At 42.7% G+C, this 25537-nt stretch overlaps 1 protein-coding gene across 3 annotated transcripts in view; it reads right to left on the bottom strand.

Moving 5' to 3' along the window:
• DIS3L (DIS3 like exosome 3'-5' exoribonuclease) overlaps positions 1-24361 on the bottom strand; it is a 31867-nt gene extending 7506 nt beyond the window's left edge. For 2 of the 3 annotated variants that reach the window (XM_087428571.1, XM_087428572.1), the window contains exons 1-11: positions 24163-24361; positions 22169-22322; positions 13926-14054; positions 11876-12011; positions 8910-9086; positions 7830-7908; positions 6220-6399; positions 3973-4142; positions 2712-2873; positions 796-1043; positions 141-233 (exon numbers count right to left, since the gene is read on the bottom strand). In XM_087428571.1, coding sequence (XP_087284697.1) covers positions 141-233; positions 796-1043; positions 2712-2873; positions 3973-4142; positions 6220-6399; positions 7830-7908; positions 8910-9086; positions 11876-12011; positions 13926-14054; positions 22169-22322; positions 24163-24301 — 1667 coding nt within the window. In that variant the 5' untranslated portion in view covers positions 24302-24361. Of the gene's footprint in view, positions 1-140; positions 234-795; positions 1044-2711; positions 2874-3972; positions 4143-6219; positions 6400-7829; positions 7909-8909; positions 9087-11875; positions 12012-13925; positions 14055-22168; positions 22323-24162 lie in introns of those variants that run through there. The other variant, XM_087428573.1, reaches the window with a different exon arrangement.
• Between the last annotated feature and the right edge of the window lie 1176 nt (positions 24362-25537).

The raw sequence follows: 25537 nt of genomic DNA, 5'->3' as shown, positions 1-25537 counted from the left end.
GGATGCAGAGGGAAGCAGGGGTGGGGAGGGGTGCTAGAGCATATTAGAAAGAAAAGGAGGAAAAGGCCAGAAGCAAGAGCGCCAGGCACCACAGAAGGGCTACAACAAGCTCCGAAGATGAAAATAATGAACAAACTCACCTGTCAACGCCTCCCAGGAGGGAGCACAGATCAGCGCTGAGGATGGAGGGCAGCATGTCATAGCGACGGTCTGCTAAATAGTAAGTGGTGGCCCTGTGAATGACACATACGTGAGTGCGTGACCTTCAGCAGCAAGAAGCAGAACTGCTGACTGCATGGGCTGCAGTGAGGTAAACGGCCAAAACCTCAGCACAAATTCCCCAAGGCTGTTGCCTTTTCATAAAGTGCAGCAGACTGGGTAATAAAGCTATTCCCATGTCCCCACTTTTCAAAGGGATACAGCTTTGGGCTGAATATTCTTCCACTGATACAAAAAAGAAAGATAAAGTGACATGAATCTTAGTTGTTTAAAAAAAAAGAGTGTAATGATCCAGTATTTATATAAAACACTATATTACTACATGAAAAATTTAATCCATTTCAATTTAGAAGGAAACAATGTGTGGAAATGTTCTGTTATAAAAGGAAAGGTAAAGTGATCAAGGTACTATTTTTCTAAAGGAAAAGGGGAAGTGGACCTCAACTTTTTTTTTTCTGGGAGCTTCAGAATTGCACAAACATGAAATCTTTGTTTTGAAGTCTGAAACTAGCATAGTTACAAAATATGTTACAGTCACATATACATAATTATAGAGCTGATTTCAAACAGCATTACCTTGTTCTAGCTTCAATATCAATGTAAGAATTTGGTGCCACAAAGTGTGTTACATCTGCGATGTGGACCCCAAGTTCCAGGTTGCCATTATTTAAGGTTCTGACTGAGAGTGTGTCATCCACATCTTCACAACCCTTGGGGTCAATGCTGAATACAAGATGGGTTTTCCTCAAGTCTCTACGCTCTCGTTCCTCTTCAGGATTCACCTTCCAGGGATTTTCGGGTGTGTTTACTGGCATCTCACACATCTGTACAATGAGAGGCCAAATGTTCAGCAATTCACGTGCCACAAGTTTCCTATAAAAATCTATTCTCAATGTGACCTCACAGAAATCCCATTCGTTCCTCATTACCTTCTGCAATTAACCTATGTTTGCTTCTTTTGATCAATAATTATTTATTAGGTACCTAATATGTGTAAGGAACTGTGCTAGGCTCTGGAAAGTCAGGAGTCAATAGGAAAGACACAGTCCCCGGCCCTCGAGGCCCCTTACAGCCTGGCAAGAAATGTTCCACAACTTTCGCCAGCCCCTTAGTTGTGGGGGGTGGAGCAAGAACGAATGAGTGACTTTTAAAAAGTCTAACTTCTACTCTATTTTCGAATGATGCATTTGGTTAAACATAGTTAAGCTTTTAATTCAAGTCAAGCCCTGAAAAAAAATCAACATGTCCCAAATATTAAAAATTTATTCCTTAAAGATAATTTTAGCAGGACCAATCTAGGGCATTTTGTCTCCATTATTACCTGTTTAAGCCATCAATTTGCAGTTAAGTAGGCTAAAAGAGAAGAGAGAATTCTAGTCCTGTGAAGTCTAATCCATGCTTTATTTTTTCCTAACATTTTCACTAAGCTCTGTCAAAACAAGTCAACAAGTAATTTCCAGAAACTGTTTTAAACATAAAAATTTAATAATGTAAAATATTCTAAAATATTTTTCTATTCTAGCTACTATTCTGTCAAAAACTATAATGAAAATAAGAACACCCATATGCTCTTGATAGCAATGCAAACTGGTCCAATTTTTCTGGAGAATAATCTGCCAATACATAACAAAAGCTATTTAAATGTTTTATGCCCTTTGACTTGCAATCTTCCTTTAAGGATTACATTCCAAGGAAAACAATCAAAAAGAAAAAAAAGCAATGTTTATAAAAATGTTTGAAGTAGCATTTTTTATATAATACTGAAAAATTAAATAGCCCAATGTCCAACAATTGAGGAACGCTTAAGCAAACTAGAATACATCAATATACAGTAATTTGCCATAACTATTAAAAATAAGTAGGCTAAGTCAATAATTTTAAGTGAAAGAAGCAGAACAGAAAATAGAATGTGCACACTATGAATATAGTTATGCAAGAATAATAAAGACGATTTATGAGGATTTGAAAAGATCATAAAGTGATGGAAATAGCTAATGTCTTATGTCCATGGAATTTCTGTTTTCTGTAAAGTTTACAAAAACTGTTTCATAACAAGCAAGATTTTTTGATCCATGGGTTAGAGATGTATGGAACCCAGGAAGCTGCGCCCTGCAGCTTTCTGCAGCCTCTGGTTAGATGATTATAACAGGGAGTGGAGCCCAGCTGGGTCTCTAACTAGGCCCCCTTGCAGTTGCTGGGGATGGATGTACACTGACTATGAGACACTGACGTACCATTTTTAAGTGCAGTTGGAAAATGCAAAAATTTAAGAGCTGTGAGGTGTGGGAAACTAACTCTGCACTTGAAGCTGACTTCAGTCTGGTCCAAACAGAATAGAGGAGTGAGATTTTTCCATTATCTCTGGCTTCAGACAGTAGGTTGTTACATGTACAAAGATTTTTCTTTCTTAATGACGAAACAAACAACAGCAAAAGCAAAAAGAAAATGTATGAAATGTCTTCCACCAGAGCAAAGGATTGGGGAATTCTGACCTGGGCTTCTGAGAAAGGGACAACTGAAATACTGTTTTCCACCAGGATGGTTGCAATTTCTCCTTCCAGATCTCCGATTCTTCCTAGAACACGCACAAAATGTCCATTTGGATACACGGATGTAGACTCCCAGGAATCGATGCGCACAACCACCCTGAAGTCCTGCACAAAAGGAGAAAAAAAACCACAAGCCGAGCACCAGGAGTTAAGTGGGTCACTTAGAAGCACCAAACAAGAGATAAGCAGCATCAGGCTCCAAAAAGAGTGGCTAATTCACAAATAGTGGAGTCTTGTAATTTTTTCGGTTCTCTCTGTTTCACTAAATTGCCAGATGGCTTGTAAATGCTTGGCCCAATGCGTTGAAGGGAGGCATTACCTCTCTACATCAAATAAGTGGGCTGGAAATTTTAGTCTGTTAAAAGAAAGCCAACTGTAACACATTCTAGTTAACATTTGTGACACAAGGAAAAAACCCAATTATGCATAGTCCAGAGTATATTTCAAAAGAAAATATCAATTTTTTGTGTGTGGGAGTTACTTTCTAAATTCTTTGAAGTTACTTTCTAACTTCTTAAGACATCTTTTGGTGGGAAAGAAGCTATCAGTGTGAACTGAACCCCACTGCCCCCAAATTCCTGGAAACCATGGAGGTGGAAAGCAATAGTTGCAACTGGCCTTGGAGAGCCCGCATATGGCTTCAAGATGGAAAGGTACACAATGACCAGATTACTGGCTGGGGACATCCTGCTTCAGTGTCTCATTTACAAACTGCAAAACATCACGCAAATCAAATTGGGCGATGCCTGTACTCTTCGCCACAGTAAAGGTTAATTTTTAACTTTCTTGTTCTGTCTTCTCTCCAGGGCTATATATTCCTTTATGGCTAATCGATTCTGTGAAGTACCACTATATCATCCCTACAGGGCAGGGTGATCGTATTTCTATATTGCTTGCTGGAAGGAAGCTTGTTAGTGTTGGCAAAGTGTATCTATTGAAAGTTTCTGTGTTGGACAGCTGGATAACGAATGTTCTCTCCAGTTGTCCTACACAGCTCTTTCTAGGACGGTTTCTCTCTGGCCTTCATTTATTAACCAAGGACTACTTAATAGATGGTTCTATATATTTAGAATTTTTAAAAAACAGGATCTTGGAAAGCCAGATGCCATCAATAATTTATCCCTTCTTATGCAAAGGAACCAACAGTTTCCTGGTACTGCTCAAAAGCTGGCAAAGACCCAAGGAAAACAGTAGAGTCAGCTACCTGGAGGGCTTCTGCTTGCTGAGTGCTAATTCGGATTTTGGGAATTCTGTAATCCCAAGGCGTAACTAGGATTTTCTGAGCATTTTTGCCCTGAGATTGGACCTCTTCTTTGGATGGAAATGTCACCACATAATCCCGCCAGTTCTTCTGAAGGATGCCCACCACTCTGCCTTTGGGAAAACAAAACAAAATAAAGCCTTAACTAGTGAGATGTTACTCTGACCAGCTCGGCAACAAGGAAGAAAACAGGAAACACAATGCCCCAATTTTTCAAGCAAATCCATACAAGTTGAGAGATACTTAAACATTTGCCTTACTGGCATTTTATTATTAAGATGGATCATTTTTTTTAAGATAGATAATTTTTTTTATAACATTGTCAGTATGCCCTTTCTTCTGTGGGGCCTGACATGACATTTAGAATCCATTAGTCCCACTTTCTCTTTTGCCCTTACCTTATCAATCTCAGGTTTAGGTGTGTTGGGAAAAGTCAATGATTCTCACTTTTTTTACCCTATGCCCTCACTGTGCATTTTCATTATCTATCTTGCATTTTCCCACCAGCCAAGATCATTTGGTCCAACATTATATACAGAAAAGTGTACACATTATAAGTCTAATACACAACACTTTTAATCATCATTCATTGAAGTCAATAAAAAACAAACTTTAATAGTTAAAAGTGCTCTTTTCTTTTCACAAATATTTACTGAGCCCCTACCAGGTGTGAGGCCCTGTTCTCGGTGCAGGGAATTAGCAATATCAAAACTGACAAAGTCCTTGATTCCTGGAGTTTACACTCTAGTCCAGGTGTCTGTAGGGGTGGGAACCTGACAGTAAAATATATGTGAGGTAGTGATGACTGCTGAGAAAGACATAGAGTAAGGTAAGGTGACCAAAAGTGATAAAGGGTCAGAAGTGGCAGCTATTTTAAATAAAGTGACATCTGAGCAGAGACTTGAAGTGAGAAAGGAGGTGTGGGGACGTTTGGGGAAAGCTTGTTTCCAGGGTGGAAAGGATGAGTTGCTCAATGTGGCAGGATCAGAGTGATGAAGAGGATGGTGACAGAAGGCAGCCCTGCTGATGGGACCTTACAGGCCATGGTAAGGACTCTGCATTTTATTCTGAGAGAAATAGGAAGCAGCCATTGGAGAGTTCTGAGCAGAGACATGACAGGACTTAAGACTTTGAAAAGGATCACTGTGGCTCCCACGTGGAGAAAAGACTATCCGGGAGCAAGGGTGGGAGCAGGGAGACCAGTGAGGAGGCTGTTGGGGTCATCTCACCAATGGGTTCTAGTGGACCGAACTAGGAGAGAAGTGGTGGAGGGTGGCAGCAGCTGAATTCAGGCCACACATTAAAGCTGGAGCTGACAGGACTTGCTGATGTATGAAAGAAGTCGAGGATAATTCCAAGGTCTTTGGGTTCACCAATTGTGAGAATGAACTTGCCATTTATTGAGATGGGGAACACTTGGGGAGGAGCGGGTTTAGGGTAGAAATCATGAGTTTGTTATTAGGTATTTGAAGTTTGAGATGCCCATTAGACATCATGGGAAGATGCTAAATAAGACAGCTAAGCAGACAAAACTGGCAGCTGAGGAAGCGGTCTGGGCTGGAGAGAGAAAGCCAGAGGACTGAATGAGCTCTCTCAGAGAGAGTGTGCAGAGAACAAGAGATCCAGAGAGGAGCCCCGGTGCACCCAAGAGGACAGGAAGAATCAGCAAAGGAACTGAGAGGGAGTAAGCAGCACGGGAGAAGAACCCAGAAGCCAAAGATGAGGCAGTGATCCATTGGCCAAATGCTGCTGACAGGCTACAGATGCTGAGTATTATCGGCAATGAGGTCACTGGTGACCTTGACAAGAGGTCCAGGGTTTCTTTTTTGGTGGGGGGCGCCTGAATGTAGTGGCTTTGGGAGAAAATGGGTAGACAGGAAGTAGAAAGAATGCAGAGTTAACTGTCTCACTGAGTCTTGCCATAAACTAGAGCAGAGAGAAGGGCAGTAGCTGGAGGAGATGTGAGACCTGAGAGCATTTTTGCTTTTGTTTTGTTTTAAGATGGGAGATATGACAGCATATTTGGGTGCTGATGAGAATAAAATAAACCTGCAGAAAGGGGAACTGATAATGTAGGAAAATAAACAGTATCATATATTAATAACTGCAATATTTCTGGATTGTTAAGGAGAGGAAAAATAAACACTCCACAAGAAAAATGGATAATGGGTGACTTTCCAGCTGGCTCACCTGTGGGCATGGGCTCACTTGGGGACTCTCCTGAGGCCTTGTCATCACTGTCATTCTCACACAAGGCGGCGGTTCTTCCTTTCCATTCATTTTTAGGGAGCAGTTCCACAACTACCACGTCTCCATGAATCGAGCGGTTTCGAGCCTTCATCCCATGGATCAGGATGTCACTGACTAAACCTGTGTTTGGGGCAGCACAGAGGAACCCCATAAAGCCAAGGGGGATGCCACAGCAATGAGGCATTTTAAGCAAAATATATTTGAGGTCTAATCAGCATTCTTGGCAAATAAAAGCTTCCTAGTTTCAAAGGTGAAGTCGAACTTTGTTCTGCAGGTTAGGAATGAAGAACCACGGCCACCATGTCAGACCATATAATGTGCTTTCCTAAGGGCCACCCTCAGCCATCTTTTAAGGTAGGTGACAGTTCCCTGCATAAGACTATGTAAACCTGCACTGGAATTCTGTCCCACACCTTCAGGGGCCACACAGCCAGGGAGTGGTCAGCAGGCTGAGGAACCATGGACACTGCAGAACTGACAGGAGTAATTTTGACAAGCAGAATCCTGGAGAAAGCCACTGCTTCTCACTCTCCTTCAACCCGGCCATGCTCCCTTGACTATTAGGGCTTTGTCACCCTGACACTATAGAACTAAGAACTACACTCTATTATGATACAACTTATTTACACTTTTTTTCATTTTTATTACTTTTGTAAGGATTCCAATAAGGCAATATAAGACACAGAGGCAGTACAGGGCAATGTCTTTTATTTATTTATGTATTATTTTTGTTTGTCTGTTTTTTTAGCCAAGGAAGACTGGCCCTAGGCTAACAGCTGTGCCCATCTTCCTCTACTTTATATGGGACGCCACCACAGCATGGCTTGACAAGCAGTGCATCGGTGCGCGCCCAGGATCCGAACCTGCGAACCTCAGGCTGCCAAAGTGGAACACGTGCACTTAACTGCCACGCCACCAGGCTGGCCCCAGGGCAACGTCTTAAAGTCACAGCCAAACTGCCACGGTGGCAGGTTCGCCCCCACCACTTCCCAGTAACTGTGCTTCTCTGTATTTTAGTATTCTCACCTGTCACTGTGTGTATCTTCATGTACGAAAGGTAGAGAACCTACATTAGTGCTTAGATACCTACATTAAGCGCTTAGAACAGTACCTGATGTATAGTGAGCTCTCAAAATACTAGCTATTATCTTCTTTTGTGTGTGAGGAAGATTGGCCCTGAGCTAACATCTGTGCCCATCTTCTTCTATTTTGTTTATGGGACGCTGCCACAGCATAGCTCGATGAGCGGTGTGTAAGTCCACACCCGGGATCTGAACCTGCGAACCCCAGGCTGCTGAAGTGGAGTGTGTGAACTTAACCACCACGCCACAGGGCCGGCCCCAATATCATTTTTTAAAGTTTATTACAATAAAGTCAGAAATTATAGACAAAAAGCTAGGGGAAAACCAACCCATGATCCCACACACCCAGGGTGTGTGGGGACATGTGACATGGCATATAGGATGTGACAACTTCAGCTTTGCTTTCTTCATTGTGTAATATCAGAATAAAAAAGGAGTATGGAAATTTATATAAGGCTTATACTAAACCTGAATCTTTGCTGCTGGCTCCTTGAAGTCGAACGAAAGCTTCTATTTGTGCTCTATGTTTGTTGACGTTCAGAACTCCCTAAAATCATAATAAAAATCATGTGACAAATTTCTCTTCTGCCTGCGTTGCCTCCAAAAGTTACAGTTTTTAAAAACTATATGAAAATATCCTCATAATATTCTTATAAGGTTTGTGATCCCTTTCTTTAGGAATAATATTCACCACAAAGGTTTCTATTTTCTAGAGAACATACCATCATTTTGAACTACTCTTAGCTATACCTAGCACTGAAAGTGCCAGGATTTATCTTACCTAAGTGATGAGTGGCCTTTAAAAAAATCTTCTTCCTCAAAATATCCTCCCAGGAACACCATAAACTTTACCACCAAGTTGGAAGCCGCTCTAGGTAGACTCATTTAAAATACCCACACTTTAGGGAGGGACTTTAGTGTGGTGTTCTCAAACTTTGGTCGGCATACAAACCATCTGAGTTGCTGGTTAAAAATGTAAATCCATGATGGAACAGTTCTGTATCTTGATTATGGTGGTGGATACACAAATCTATGCATGCGATAAAACTGCGCAGACACACACACAGACAAATGAGTGTATGTAAATATCTGTTGAAATCTGAATAATAATTTTATCTGACTCCTTCTCAAGCCCCTGACAGCATCTGGGTTCTGGGTCCTGGGGGACCACAAAATGGCTCTTGAAAGGAGCAGGAAAATGGCAAAGGAGTGAAGAAGCAAATTTTACCAATTTTACAATTTTGCCAAACCTTCATACCTTGATTCAAAAATATATTCTCTTTCCCAGTGACAGGAGGCATTTACGAGGCTACTTGTGTGATGCTCAATATGTAACCCAATTAAGAACATTACAGAGTAGCTCCAAACCAGACAGCAATGTCTACAGGAAGAACAACTCTCAAATCACCTTAAACGTCAACAGCCCTCGCTTACTCACGCCCGTCTTGTTTACAACCTTTGAAATTAGAGGCTGTGACAGGAGGCAAGAAAAGAAGAGAAGAATACACACTGGCTGGGCCTGATGCCGATTCTTCATCATCACCTCACCTGGATGTAGCGTCCAGATTTAATGCCGGCTTCTAACACTTCCAGGGGAAGATGTTCTGGGTACTCCTTCCCATGGCTCTCCTGACTCTCATTTTCTCTTTCCCGTCGAGACTGAAGGATAGAATCATAAAGCTCGTGGGCTGCCTTTAAGTCAGGCCAAAAATTGTCCAGATAATTCTGAATTTAATAAAAGCAAAAGAGAAACATGGTCATTATAGTTGTATTACAAAAAATCCTGAACAGGAACTGCTGGCATGCAGTTTTGAAGGGGTGTTAAGTGAGCATTACCTTCCCAAGCCTCAGGCTACTGGTTCATTTTCTACCATCTCATGAATCCCTGAAGCCTTACCAAATGAATGCCAGGGAGGCTGCCCCTACTACGGAACACTTCCATCTCCCTGATTACTCTGCACTTTCAAATCTCCCTCTCTCTCCACAAACACACACACACACACACACGCATGCATGTCCACGCACATGTCATCTGCCTGTCTTTACACGTATCTCATTGTTAGACAATGGCCTACAGTAAATGGAGAGGAAAAGCTCCCACGTGTGCATCCTTGTCTTTTTTTTTTTCTGAGGAAGATTCACCCTGAGCTAATATCTGTTGCCAATCTTCCTCTATTTTGTATGTGGGTTGCTGCTACAACATGGCCGCTGATGGGTGGTGTATGTCCACGCCCGGGAACCGAACCAGGGCAGCTTAAGTGGAGCACATCGAACTGACCAACTAGGCCATGGGGTTGGCCCCTGCATTCTTGTCTTTTTTTTCCTACCAGAAATGTTTGAAATTTATAAGAAAATTTGATAGGCACATAAAAATGGCAAAGAGTAGTATATAAAGAAATGTCCCAACCCACTGGCAATGTCAAATGAGCAGTGAGGGGGAAGTAAAGATGTTTCTATTCTTTGGTATTAGGCTTTCTCCTCCTCATAAGCTCCCAGAGGACCGAGTCTTTTTTTGTTACTATCCACAGACGTAGTAACCCTCCTCATGTAGGTGACACTTGATGTTGCTATTAGTGTGATGACCTGGTATGAAGCAAAACTTGGAAACAAGTGGTCAGGTTCCCCTCCAAGTAGACTATCACTGAATGTTATTGCACCTCTTGGCGTAATTCTTTCAGAGAGGCCCTAGACAAAACACCAAGGCGACTGCCCACAAGAGGATGGTGTGGTGAGGTTGGCTGTGCTACATCTACTTCCTGTGTCCAGAGTACACTCCCTCAGATGGGTGACTCTCACTGAATAAAGTCAGATTTATGTGAGATTTTAACTCAACTTTAAGTCTAAGGTAGAGTCTAGCGCATTCTCTTTTCTCAAATTAAAAAGAAAATAAATTATCCTTATTGTCAACTTCAGCATTTCTCCCACTAATTTCAGGGTTCTGTTCAAACCGCTTCCCTTCTTTCCCTAGTCCTTCCAGAACTTCTGTCTGTGCTAACATCAGTACCCCAATTCTGGTCACTTACCACTTATCAACACCAAATTTTGCCACTAAGAACCACCTCTTCAAGAGGGATTTGTTGTCTTTCCTCCTCCCCATCTAACTTCAAGTCTCCACAGGAAGTTTTGGGCTTCCCTCTCATCTGAATCTCACAGTAGTTCTTTTTTTCTGCTATCATTCACCTCTATGAAGCCCCTGATCACACAGTTTGCTTAGGAAGCCCTGTACAAAATAAAACTGTACTATGCTACTGGGCTACAAAGAAAAGTAATTTTCACGAAAAGTAGAAAAATGTAATTTTAGTCAACTGTCCTCTGCAAGAACAAGACATGATGTATTGCAACAGAAAACACAAGTGACACTGCCATTAATATCCAGTGCCCCTGGAATTCTCTCAAATGCCAGAACACTTTTTTATAGCAGGGCCAAGAAAATTCTATTGGCAAATCTTTAGCAATACATGCACCTGGGAACCCTTTTAGAATCTACAATGCAAAATCCAACCAGACTTTCTGTAAACTGACAGGGTAATGGAAGGCCTCATTCTAGTTTCTGAATCAAAAAATGATATCAACCATTGGAACTTGATCGACCAACTGGGCAGACAGAAGAGATCAGTAATCTATTGAGAGGTTAACAGTCATCCTACTCTCCCAAAAGCTACCTAAGAATAGGAGAACTGTGTTGCTAAGACAGCCCAAGTAACTGTCACCGACAATGCTGCTCCTGTCTATGACCTGTACACCAAGCTGATCCGACAGCCTTCACATAAATAATACCAAATCTCACCCCTTCCTTTATCCCTATTAACCCCACGCACATTCACAAGTAGGAAAGAAGGAGGAACAGCGAAAAAACAAGACTGGCCTTTACAGCTGTGTTTTGTGGTATTCAGAAACATAATTTGGGAGGCAGGAAAGCATGGTGGTTAAGAGCTTTGGAGTCAGACTGCCTGGGTTCTAATGCCAGTTTTACCACTTTCTACCTATGTGATCTTGGGTAAGTTGCTTAACCTTTCTGTGCTTTAGTTTTTTCACCAATGAAATGGGGATGATAACACCTACCTCATAAGGTTGTTGCAAGAATTAAATGAAATAATACACTTAGAAAAGTCCTGGCAAAGATAAACAGTGGCTATTACTATTAGGTGGAACCATGTAAAATTGCCATTTTGTAGGTCAAAAACAACAGAATACTGGCAATTTTATAAGATTCAACCTATCATAATCATTACTAATATTGTTATTGTTATAACTATAAACATGAGTTTACTGTCAATGGGAGCTTATTGGGCTGAAGTCTTGGATGCTGTGGGCCATACAGTCACAGGGAGTTTGCCCAAATTTGCTAAAGTCAAGATTAATTAGTTGGGGAATAACAAAGACATGGAACTTCTTGAAGTCTTCCTTCATTCTTTATTTTCCCTTTGCTGTATTGCCAAAGCGATCTAAAGCCTTATGGGAAGTACTCAGGAAATGAACACACACACATTTATACACATAACAGCTAGAAATACCTTGAAAGAAATCACAAATACTCCTTCTGTTTCGCTTCCATACTGCTGAATTGCCTCTTCATCTTCTGTCACCATAACGATTGGCATCCTATCCTGGCAGTGGTGATAGTACCAAACGGCTGCATTGTAGATGCTCCTAGAAAAGCAAAGGGCATGTGAGCCCTCCCAAGGCAGACAAACACAAGCTATTGTTCAGAACTCCACACCTGGCTTTTAATAGGCTATCCTTTGGTTTATACAGACAACCATTCATTCATTCAATCAACAAATACTCCCTGAGCACCCGTCATAAATGTGCCCTGGGTTGGGTACTCTAGGTGATACGAAGATGAATCAGAAAGCACTTGACATCTCTTTTTCCCTAAGAAATCCAAGCACCACAGCAACCTCTTTCATTTCTTGACATGGCCAAGAAACCATGAGGCTCTGCCATCTTTTAACACCTTTTAATTGGAGGGTTGAGCCACGCAGCACCACACAGATGACAAGCTAAGCTATGTGAGGCTGAAAAGATGAAGAAACAAGTCTTTGGCTAAGAGAAATACCAGGTTGCAAGTAGCTGAAAATCATAATCAAACAAGATCTGATAAGGAATCACATGAAATGTCCGAAAATCTTCCTGAACAGAATCTGAATTAGAAAACAGAGTCTAGGTCTGGAGATGTGCGTTCAAGACTGGATTATGTTCCCGGTGAAGTGTAAAAGTTGGACAGTCAATTTCTCTCTTTCCCCTTCTGCAGATTAAGATGCTATATAGGGTTCCTTGAGTTCTAAACTTAAAAAAGAAAATTCAGCCAACATATACTGAGTACTTACTATGTGCCAGGCTGTGCAGTTAGTGTGATCATTCTGAGTACTCACATGTGACCCAATCTAGAGAAAGATTTGCTTTTTCCTTTCTGGTACTGAGCCCTGTGGGAACCTGAGAACTATAATTAAGGACTCAGAATGTATCAACACTTATTTTGCTTTAGAGAAATTAAATATTTAATGGCTATACAGATAAAGAATTACAAGGAAAAAGATGATTTAAATGTTTTGTATGGATAAGACATTTTAAAGCTTAAGGTCTCTTTTGCCCTCTACAGAAGAGTGTAGCAGAGGCTATCGGTGCCCAGCACCTGTACCCTGGGCCCACCTCTGACTTCAGCTACAGCTGGGTGGGCAGCTCCATCCCGCCTCAAGGGCTCACTTAGCAGAATTAACACCTCTGGGGAAGGACCCTCAGCTAAAGGGGGTGTACTAACTAAATGCCCTAGCCTCTGTCCTTGGAGGTGACTCCTGAGGCACACTCCACGGCTTCTCAGAGGTTCTCAGCAGGCCTGGGCCTTAGTTTCCCACAGCAGGAACACATCCTTTACTGCTCTCTCTCCTCTGTCTCACTCTCCCCACCTCCTCACTCCTGCTTCTGGGAATCGCCTCCCACATAAACAACCCACATCCAAGTCCTTGCTTCAGGCTCCGCTTTTAGGTGGATCTAAACTATAACACTGCTCTTCCTAAACTGCTCTATCAGAATTAACCTACCAGTTTCAGTTTAATAAGATTGGTGGGATATTAGAGCAACCTATACCAGAAAAACTGAAATGATCTTGGCTTAAAAGTAGGACCCCCCTACCCCAAACACACACACAAGCATTAAAGTTATGACTTCTAAAAAAAAAAAACAAACACTGGTGATCTCAGTAAGTAAAAATTAGCCATCAAAAAGTAAAAAAAATAAAAAATAAAAAAATTAAAAAGGCATACCTTGGAAAAAAAAAGTTATGATTTCTATATCACTGGAATGATCCTGTTAGCTGTTAGGGTCTGGGGCAAACTTACTCTGGGTACCTATATCTCCCTAATTACAATTTCTAAAATATATCAATTATGTATGCAAATATCATATCTAAAATATTGACACATTAAGCATTTCAGTATTAATCATGGTTCCAGAGTAACTGTTGATTTGTTTTAGCATATGCCTTAGATCAACTCCCAAATAGCCAATGATAAAGAAAGTTAAGAAGATGACCATGTGAAAACTCACAGCAATTCAGTGCCATACCTGGTCTGCCACTTTTCCAGGGATTCTCCCCTTTCCCGAGGGAGATAGCAGTACTGCTGGAATTCATTAGCAAAGAGAATGCAATCATGACGCGCATCCTTCAGGAGGTTTCGCAATTTGTTATACTGTCTGTGACACAGAGGAGAAAAATAAATCTAACATAGCAGGTACTCATCTACTGCCAGCTCTTGCTAAGGATCACAAAAGATGAGGCATTTTAGAGCAAAAGATTGATTATTTAAAACTTGAGAAACATTTATTTATGTTGGCCTCAGTGTGTGCAGTTCTACCAGGCTGCTGTTTCTCAATTTTGCCTGCTAGAATGTGCTTGGGCAGGGCCTCATTAACTAGTTTGTGGATCAATCAACCCCTCCCCTCTCCTTTCCCCTTCCGAGACTTCTGGCCCTTTATTGTGTAATTATAGACCCTGACCCCCATAGCCCCCTCTTCAAAGGCTCACAGAGGACACAGAGGTTAGCATTTTATTTTTTATACCTCACTTTGTTCTATTAATGGCATTAGGCATTAGTATGTTTTACTTTTTGCGGGCAGCCTTAGAAAAGGACGTGTAAGGTAAACAAGTTTGGGGATTTATCTGTGAATTTTATTTACACAGCCACCACATTTACATGAATGAGGGCTAGCTTCATCTGTTAGATAACTAACAGAAAGTTTCCGTTTCTTCCCATCAGGAGACGCTTCCAGTAATGCCAGCCAAAGTTGCAAATCAAATATGAAGTCTCATATGGGTCAGTTTCTAAGAAGGTGCTTTTTAATAGTCTAGGTGATATGAAATACAGAAAATATTCACAGTTATTTTCAAGGAAGTCAATTTTTTATTTAAAAATGGATTGACATTAAACCAGATGTTAAGTTAACGTATCAATCATTCAAGGTAGATGACCGGCATTTAATATAACAAAATTTGTGCCCTTCCATTCCCACTTCCAACCTACCTCTATGGATTTAAAAAAATGAGTCTTTTCATTAAAGCAAAGGCAGAACTCTCCAATTTATCTTCTCTAAATAAATGCTAACCACCAATAACTGTGTTGTCCCAATGGCTCATTAGAAAACAAGAAACGCTGATTTTATTTTCATAGTAATTCTAATTTTGAGCCATCTTCAAAAGAATCATCAAGTAATAGCAACTTATAAAATTTCCTAATAGACAAAAGGATTCAGTTTCATTTCTGTGAATGGCAGCTTTACTTAATAGAATTCCACTTGTGTAAACAAAAGCTGTGCCCTGCCCCAAAATGCCTAGAACGTACTAAATTGGTAATTTTCCCACCTTCACAAGATACACTTAAAATCATTTTTAAACCCCCTTAGACTATACATAGAAGGGCCTACACCAACCTGTTAATGGTGAATGCCTCCAGTAAGGCAAAGACTTTCTGCTTTACACATTTCTGTCATGCGTGAATTTTTTTAAATGAGCACTTATTTGTCAAGAAATAAAAAATATTTTAGAAGAGGCTTCATAAACATCTATAATTTACTATTTCAGAGAAAACACTGAAAAAACATTGCCTGTTTTTCCTGATCCTATCCTCCATAGCTTTTGCTCCTTTTATGGCCCATCACATTTTCTAGACCCCTAACAAAGCACCGGAACTTAGCGCAGCTATTTGTTTACAAATGATCTCCCTCACTAAACATCCTTCACTCAGCAAATATTTGCTGCTCTCCTTCTATGTGCCAGGTCTTTTGCTCCATTGAATGCCCTCAGGGGACACCACCCAGACATCCCACTGCTGCCCTTCATCTGCAGCGGTCCTGCTCATGGTGAACACAATAGAACCACCCATTCTTCAAAAAAATCAAAACTAGAACTACCATATGACCCAGCAAGCCCACTTCTGAGCACAGACCCCAAAGAATTGAAAGCAGGGTCTCCAAAAGATATTTGTCCACAAAGGTCATAGCAACACTATTCACAATAGCCAAAAGGTGGAAGCAACCTAAGTGTCTATCGACAGTTGAATGGATAAATAAAATTTGGTGTATACATACAATGCAATACTCAGCCTTAAAAAAGAAGGAAGTCCTGACACATGCTACAACATGGATGAACCTCGAAGATGGCATGCTAAGTGAAATAAGCCAGTCAGAAAAGGACAAATACTGTATGATTCCACTCTTATGAGGTACCTACAGGAGTCAAATTCATAGAGATAGAAAGTAGAATGATGGCTGCCAGAGGCTGGAGGAGGGGGAAATGGGGAGTTAGTGTTTAATGGGTGTAGAGTTTCAGTTTAGGAAGAAGAAAAAAGTTCTGGAGATGGATGGTGTGATGGTTGCACAACAATGTCAATGTACTCAATGCCATTGAATCGTACACTGAAAAAGGCTTAAAATGGTAAATTTTATGTTATATGTATTTTCCCACAATTTTAAAAAATTGCTATATTAACTGACAAAACAAAATAAAACAAAAAAAAAGAACCACTCATTTCAGTGGGATAAGTGCCATGAAAGGAAAAGTGCGGGGTTTGACAAGAACACGGGAGGGATGGGTAAGGCATCTGGGAGGAGGTGACACCCAAGACCTGAAGGATGAACGAGAGTTAGCTAGACAAAGGCCCAAGGGAGGACAGAAGGGAAGGGACAGAATGTTCAAGACAGCAGACAGTATGCGTCATCTTTGTATCTTTGGTGCTTAACCCACAGCAGGTGCTCAACAAACGTTTTCCAGATGAATAAATGAACTCACAACCCTCTGGGACAACAGTGATCCAAACACAAGACAATAGTGTCTCAGAACAAAGCCTGGCATTTTCAGAATCCAGTGACTCTCTTGCTGGGCTTCATATCCATCACTGCATTTGTTATCACACCCGCACTTCAGACCCAGGGATTCTCGAATCCTCTCCTCCCCAAAAACTGATGTCCCACCAGCCAGAGCCAGGGGGTTTACCACCAAATGAGTAATGACAATCCTTCCCAATGTTTAGAAAAATATATAACTTAACAAAAAGAATTTTCTCCATTTTAAGCCCACTCCCCTATATTTTCCTTAGACTTTAGTGTGTGCTTCCATTTGTCAGCTCCCTATCGCCAGATAAAACAAATGAGCAAATGGCACAGAATATTAATGGGGAACACAGGAGAGAACAGCGAATCACTCTGCGTGTGACAGTCGGGTTGTCTTATAGGCATGTGGGCTTATGGCCATAATTTAATAGTGCATATATACAATACGGTCATATTTTTTGCTAGTCAGGGTTGGTGGTGCATATGATGGAATTAGATATATGAGTATCTTGCATGGAGCCAGCAAAGAACATCATGGTGACTTGAACAAGTTTGGCCTAAATGATAGGAGAACGACAGTTTCAGAGAGTCAAGTACCATCAAATTATCTTAATTTTTAAATTCCAGTATTTCAGAAAAACTCGTTTCCCTGAACCGGCTTAAGTGTTTTCCAAATTTCCATTATCTAAACATTTCAAACAATTTCTTAGGGGGACAGCTAAACATACCTTCTTTAGATTGATTTGCTATTTTTATTCAGTGGTGGCCTTAGCTACAGATGCAACATCCCTTCCCCCGCTGACGGTACTCTCTGGGGATAAGAGTGGGTGGCCCACAACCAGCAGGGAGACCTACAAGAAGTGAGATCTGTTTTCAATGATGCATTTCTTCAACCAGTTTTCGCAGAGCCCTGGTAGGGTCTCGTAAACTTACTTTCAGAGGTCCTTGAGTTTTCTACAAGAATTTTAAAAGTTTATGTTTCCATTTATATTATGTGATAATCTTAAAACATTTTTAATGGAGTATATTTTGGACAAGCTGAATGACCACCTTCTAACTGTAATGCCATTGGGTGTCAGTGCCCGCCCTCTTGGAAGCCTCAAGGACACCTCAAACTCATGACCTCTCCCCCCTCCCCTTTCGACCTCGTCCAGAGTTCTCTCTCTATCCAGTTACATAAGCCAGAAACCTTTATCCTTGACACTACCTTCTCCCTCACCTGACTTATCTACATCCATTATCAAGTTCTATAGATTTTTAAAAAATAACAGCTTTCTTGAGATATAATTCACATACCATAAAATTCACCCTTTTAAAACATATAATTTAATGGATGTTAGTATAGTCACAGAGTTATGCAACCATTACCACTATGTAATTCCAGAACATTTCATCACTCCAAAAAGAAACTTATACCCATTAAGCAGTCACTCCCCATTTCCCCTGACTCCCAGCCCCTGGCAACCACTAACCTATTTTCTGTGTCTTGGATTTACGTGTTCTGGACATTTCATATAAATGGAATCATACAATATATGACTTTTTTGCGTGTCTAGCTTCTTCAACTTAGCATAATATTTTCAAAGTTCATCCATGTTGTAGCATGTATCAGTACTTCAACTGTTTTTACGATTGAATACTATTTCATCATATGGATAAACACATTTTGTGTAACCATTATCGGCTGACGAACATTTGGGTCGTTTCCATTTTTTTGGCTATTATGAATAGAGCTGCTACGAGCCTTCGTGTACAAGTTTTTGTGTGAGCGTGTTTTCAATTCTCTTGGTCATATACTTAAGAAGTTCTATAGATTTTACCTACTAAATAGCTCTTGGAAATGGCTATTTCTCTCCGTCTCTAAGCTATCAACATCTCTCATCTGAACTAAAGCAATAGCCCCCTCTCTTCTTTTCTCTATGCCTCTTCTCCACTGGCCCAGAAATCTTTTCAAAACAGGAATCTGATCATGTTATCCCACCCTTCTGAAAACCCTTCACTGACCCTGCTGAGGCCCATAAGGCCCATCATCCAGTCCAGGGCCTTCTTTCAGGTCCTAGCATGCCACTTTCCCTCCCCATGACCTTGCACAGCAGTTTCCTCACCTGGAAAGCTTTTCTCCTTTCTTTGCCTGGTTTACACCTACCCATCCCTGACAGCTCAGTAGAGGCAGCTCCCTCAGGAAAGCCTTTCCTCGCCTCCCTGACTAGTTTGGGCTCTCCTGGAGCTGCGTACCTGTCCTTCATCTCCAACTCCTTGTGTGATTACCTGATCACTGCCTGTCTCCTCCCAAGACCGTCTGCTTCTGTCCACCAGTGTATCCTCAGTGCCCGCACAGCTTCCGGCACAAATAGTCTCTCAATACATATTCATTGAATAAACAAACAAACACCTGAATACATGAATGCATGAGGTGGACAAGACAGCCTGACAGAGTTATCAAGTGACCCCTCATTAAATAAGCATTTGAGGATTGTTAGATGGCAGAATGTGTGATCATCCTGAACAATCAACAACTTGATGTTTTTCATACTGTTTTGTACAATACACTTATGAGAACAGGCCTTCTCTGTATTGATATTATTGAAATCAAAATACAAAATCACATTCAAGGGCCGGCCCCGTGGCTTAGTGGTTAAGTGAGCGCGCTCCACTGCTGGCGACCTGGGTTCGGATCCCGGGCTCGCACCGACGCGCTGCTTCTCTGGCCATGCTGGGGCCGTGTCCCACATACAGCAACTAGAAGGATGTGCAGCTATGACACACAGCTATCTACTGGGGCTTTGGGGGGAAAAAATAAATAAATAAAATCTTCAAAATCACATTCAAGACAGAACCAGATTAGAAGCTATGTCTTCCTATTGTTAAACCCAACTCTGGTTATTTCATTTCAGTAAAACAATGTTATCAGTCACTTTAATGTTCATTTGCAGTTTTCTGATTTTGAAGCTTTGTTTGTTTAATTTGAAGGTCCGATTTGATTTTAGAGTTGTATTAAATACTTAAGCATGAGGACTTATACCTAGATTTATGTTTAAATATATTTAAGTAACAATAAAATAAAATAATTTAAATTAACACTGGGTGTCCATGAGAATTTTTTTCTTTTAGAAACAAAGCTGATAACATTACTCATGTTGAGTAACACTGATGTATTGGATGGGGAGTTAGCTCATGCTGACCTCTTAGATCCTCTCCAAATATGATATTCTATGATTCAAATCTTATGTTATATACTGAGAAACTGAGGCACGAATTGTTGAGACTGTGAAGCTACACAAAGGAACTCAGGAGGGGGTCAAGGCATCCTTATACCAGACACTAGACCAGATGAGGTATTTTTAACTGACAAAGCTTTCCTAAGCAATAATGTTCCTAAAAGCATATCAAATAGAATGAATTATTTACTAGCATCTCAAAAATCTCCAAGGAAGAACTGAAAAACAAAACAAAATGTTTTCCCAAAATGAAGCAAAACACCACAGAGCCTCTGCTAGGCCACACTTGGTTAAAGATAAGTCAAATTACTTACACTTAACACTTACGGAGTCCAAATCAATAAAGCAAACCTCCTGGATGTTATGTAGTCAACAGCTATCATCAATTCTAAAGTTAGCTTTCCATATACAATACTTTCTAGGGTGCAGGTTATACTTTGGTCATTTAGCCGTTTCAACCTGAATACACCAGCTGGTTGCTTAGCAGGTAAACAAAGCACCACGTCCCAAACTTGCCCGATCCCTTTTCCTGCCTCTTCTGCCTCTTCACCAATCATGTTCATCCTGCTTTAAGACCAATCCCAAACCTATTTGCTTCACAGGGCTTTCTGGCCTAATCCCCACACCCCATATTTACTCGTGCACTTTGCATAATCCACATTAAATGATCTTGCGTGTGTCCAAGGTGTGTCATAATTACCTTCTTGCTTCTTGCATCTAACCCAAACAAGACAACAGGTTTGTTGAGAGAGAGACTAAGACTTCTTTCTGTACTCCAGAAGGAACTAGGAGCTCAAAAAGTGCTTACCAAATAGGAAAAACAGGGTGTTATCATATGGGCCTATTTCATAACTCCTCATCTTTTGTTTTTACATTTAATGTATTCAGAGACAAGGTAAAGCAATGGAAAATCAATAGTTTTTCATCAAGTTAAGTACTTTTGAAATGTTCAGGAGAAAAAAACATTTAAATTCCAATTCTTTGCTTTTGAATGTCCCAGGAACTGGCTTTTAAAACACTCCTTAATGTTAAAAATATTTTAGAAAACAGAAGTTGAAAAGGCTCGGCAGTGTGTTAGCAATCAGAACGATAACAACAAATTGATTTTAGTAGCAGAAATTGAAATACGACATTTGGAGCAGCATTTAAACCTGGATGTGTATAAACATCTATATCTTTGTGTCTGAACAAAATCAACTTCAAGCTCATTTAAAAATATTCTACCTGAAAAACCTGCACACAATCTAGTTAAACGCACATTTTTTTGAACTGAGCACATAATAAGGACAACTTATCATTTTCATATACAAATAAACATACTTCATCTTTTGCTACCTTAAAAAACCACAACATTTAAAAAAGAATGAACACATAGTTTCTGTTGTTTAAATAACCTGGGGTGTTAAGAGGTTGAATATATAATTCTAATATGCTGTTTTCATACAGTCTTTAAGTTCAAATCATAAATCTTTCCCAATGTTAAATGAAGCAGAACCATTTTTTAGAGTACAGTCGGCCCTCCGTATCTGCAGGTTCCGCATCCGCGGATTCAACCAACCGCGGATCTTACATGTAGGTACTATGTTTTTGATCCACAGTTTGGACTGGTTCCGTGGTCCTGGAACCAATCCCCCACTGATACCGAGGGGCGACTGTACTTGTTTAAAAGGTGAACAACTGTTATTCATTTAGGCACAAGGCAAGCATTTTAGACTCATTTCAATCAGAAATCTTTTGTTTAGCAAATACAACTACTATGGTTGGTAGTTATACTGGTAATCTAAAAATAAAACAAGTTAATTCTGGTTTCAATGACTAAATCACTACAAGTACAATTTGCATCCACAATAAAGGAGTCTAAAATCTAAAAATAAAGTACTCTTTTTCCCAAGGAAAAAAAAAGTAAGCTTCTGAAACAATAGGTCTATAAATAAGATTACATAAAATGCGTTATCAACAAGAAATCAGCAATAACTCGGCTACTATAAAAATGCAAACCAAAAGCCAAGAATCTTAAATACCCACATACTGGGGACACTGCAGTTTATTGATCTACAGTCAGATCTTTTGGCCAGGTGTTGAAGCAGAAATATAAAATAATGTTACTGCATTCCTCACTAGCAAAGAGAATACCAAATTAGTTCAAAAAGTCTCTTCTGACAAAGTAATGAATTCCTCCCTTCTCCATCCAACAAGGGGCTTTTTCTAAGGGGGAAACAAAAATCTATGCCATAAATAAATAAATAAATAATGAAAACCAGATACCTCCGGCCTCTTTGATGCTGCACAGCTTGACAAGCCGTTTGCATGAAAATAATTCCCTTTAATTCAGGAAACTCAAGGATCTCCAGGTAATCTTGAACAATTTTCCAATCTGGGATCACGTAATGAGTCACATCACTAGACAAGAGTTTCCCATCTGAAGCATAATTCAAAACGTAAGAGATTAGACAACATTTGCAAACCTGGATTATTTCAATGTTATGGTGCCCTAGCGTGCAAAATCACTTCCAATCTTACTACACGGTGAAGTTTTTTAAAGACAAGATAAATCTACTTTGGTAGAGGCACAAAGTTCAGGTAGATTCAGCACCGTCATTTTTCCGAAGCTGCGACAAATAAAAGCTCAGTGTTGTTTATGGTGTTGCCAGGGGAGAAGGAGATGACTGATTTTTTAAAACAAACAAGCAAATCTTCAGAACAACCTGACTATTTCTGCGTTAACTCACTGACATACGCACATTCAAATGGGGCACCCCAAAATATACATGTTAACCACTTGTTTCGCCCAGCTATTTCAAGTCTCTGTCTCAAGTTGGTGAACATGCTCAGGAGTCTCCAAAGACCAAAAAGACTGAATTGACCAGAAAAGATGCTCAGTGCAAGCAAGGGCAGCGGTAGGGTTTCCACCCTGCCCGTGTCTCAGGGAGCTGGTTAGCCAAGCTGTAACTAAAACGTTCACCTTAACATAAGCTGAGGATTCCAAATATTCGCTGAAAAGGACCCCCACGCTCATCTCCCACCAGAGGGAAGAGAACCAGTAATCTTCCTCGATAAACTGGTCACCCTGCAGCCTAGAAACCAAGTAGGGAAGGTCTAATGCACAGCAGTCCCAAATCTAACTTCCCCACGACCTTCCTGTACAACGAGGGCCCAGATTATTCACAAATCCTGCAGTGAAGAGGGTGTCCACTGGATAAATGTCTGAGGCATCGGTGCCGGCAGGTCAGAATATTTGTGCGGAGCAAAGCAACGTAAAATGACGCCACCGGCTCGCGCCCCGCCTCTCACTGCGGGGCCAACAGCTCAGGAACTCTCCAGTCACCACCACACGGTCCTGGGGCGCAAGAGGGGGCAGGTTCCTGAGCCCACAAGCCCCTCGGAAGGCAAATCACCGGGCCTCGGGGCTAGGGGGGCGTCCGTCTCCCGGCCCTTCCATGTTATGGGGCGGAGCAGTCGGGGAGTCCCGTGTGGGGAGCCCAGAAGCAGTGGACGAGGGGCGTCTCTGCGGCTCTGAAGCCGCCGGCCCCTCGCTCCTGACCCGCAGTCGGGCCGGAGGTAATGCCTGCGGGCGGGCGCCTCCGCGGCCTCGCGCTCCGCCTCCAGGCCGTGCCCTTCCTCCTCACGGCGGGCGCTCGGCCCCGGCCCCGCCGCCCTCCGCTTCCCTCGCTCCCGCCCGGCCTCGGCCCCCCTCGCTCTCGCCCGGCCGCCCTCTGCTCCCCTCACTCCCGCCTCGGCTCCCCTCGCTCCCGCCCGGCCGCCCTCGCTCCCGCCCGGCCGCCCTCGCTCCCGCCGGGCCTCGGACCCCCTCGCTCCCGCCCGGCCGCCCTCGCTCCCGCCGGGCCTCGGACCCCCTCGCTCCCGCCGGGCCTCGGACCCCCTCGCTCCCGCCCGGCCGCCCTCGCTCCCGCCGGGCCTCGGACCCCCTCGCTCTCGCCCGGCCGCCCTCCGCTCCCCTCACTCCCGCCTCGGCTCCCCTCGCTCCCGCCCGGCCGCCCTCGCTCCCGCCGGGCCTCGGACCCCCTCCCTCTCGCCCGGCCGCCCTCCGCTCCCCTCACTCCCGCCTCGGCTCCCCTCGCTCCCGCCCGACCGCCCTCACTCCCGCCCGGCCCCCCTCGCTCTCGCCCGGCCGCCCTCCGCTCCCCTCACTCCCGCCTCGGCTCCCCTCGCTCCCGCCCGGCCGCCCTCACTCCCGCCCGGCCCCCCTCCGCTCCCCTCGCTCCCGCCTCGGCTCCCCTCGCTCCCGCCGGGCCCCTGACCGTTGCGGCAGGCGGCGGGCTGCGGGCAGAGCGGGCTGTTGCAGGGCACGCTGGGCCGCAGGTAATGCTCCCGCACGATCCGCAGCGTCCGGCCCTGGAAGGTCCTCAGGAGCAGCACTTTCTCCCGCTTCTGCAGCATGGTGGCGGCGCTCGCCCGGCAGAGCTCCGGGCCCCGCGAGGCCGCCCCGAGCGAGCGGCCGGGAAGCGGCGGGCGCGGCGCGGCGCCGGCGCAGGCGAGGCCGAGGCTCCGGGCCCGCCCCCTGGGCCTGGCCGGCCTGGTCTACGCGCGGCTCCGGCCGGGCCCGGCCCTCCTGCCAGCTGCCTGGGCCCTCCGGGGGAGCGGGGGCCTGAAACGGCGGTAACCGCCTGGGTCCCGGGGTTGAGAGCAGGAGGAGGCCCTCTCCCCCAACCTGCCTCAGTTTCTCCCCTCCTACAGTTGCTTGGGGGCAGGGAGGGATGGAAACCACCCCAAAGACCTACGGGAGATAAAGATAATATATGGAAGCTAGTGTAAAGTCTTGGGAAAGAAGATTTGGTGCAACTATAAAGGATTATTATACTTTGTTTCTACCCCCAGGTCCATATGGGAACGGGGCTGTTGTTCTAATATGGGTAATTATTAGTGTTTTCTGTTGGTTGCTCTTGCTGTCCCTGAAGGAGCAAAAAGATTCAGTAAATAAGCCAGCAACCCTGCCAACGCAACATTTTTTTTCCCTTAAATACGTTGTATTTATTTTTAATTCCATGTATTTTTAATCCATACAAAAATTCAAATAATGCAGATAAAATGAAAACCAGTCCCTTCCCTTGAGGTAAACACTATCCATTCAACCCCAACTTTATAGCATTTGCAGCTTCTGGCAAAGGAATTCTCCTTTAAAGTTGATGGAGACTCATACAGTTTCTTCTGAGATCACACACTTTGGGTTGGATAGAAGCCACTGTTCTTCAAAGCACTCAACAAAGACTTTTGAGCTGCGCCAGAAGCTTTACATACAAGTGCCCCATTTAATTTCTACAAGTCAATGGAGTTAGACATTATTATCCCCATTTTACAGATGATGACACTGGATTAGGGAGGTTAAGTGGCCAGGGTTACCCAGTTATTAAGTGGTGGAATCAATATTCAAGCCAGAATCTGGCTGAATCCAAAGCAGGCTCTTAACTAATTACTGGGCTGTTAGATGAATAAAATATAGCTCTTGTATCTAAGGAGTTTATAGTCTACTTGTTGAGCTCTGGTTAAGGCAGCTCTACCAGCTGGCTGGGAACATCAAAGCTTCCTCTTACCCTGAAGTTAGCAAAACTAGGGTCTCCTGGTGGATCACTTGCTTTACTCTAGAGGAACATATTACAAAGTCATGGTCTCTCACTC

Source organism: Ceratotherium simum, chromosome 3 (genome assembly GCF_057802395.1).
Source record: "Ceratotherium simum simum isolate JZ-2026a chromosome 3, ASM5780239v1, whole genome shotgun sequence".
Lineage (NCBI taxonomy): Eukaryota > Metazoa > Chordata > Mammalia > Perissodactyla > Rhinocerotidae > Ceratotherium > Ceratotherium simum.
This window is presented reverse-complemented; position numbering and strand designations above follow the sequence as displayed.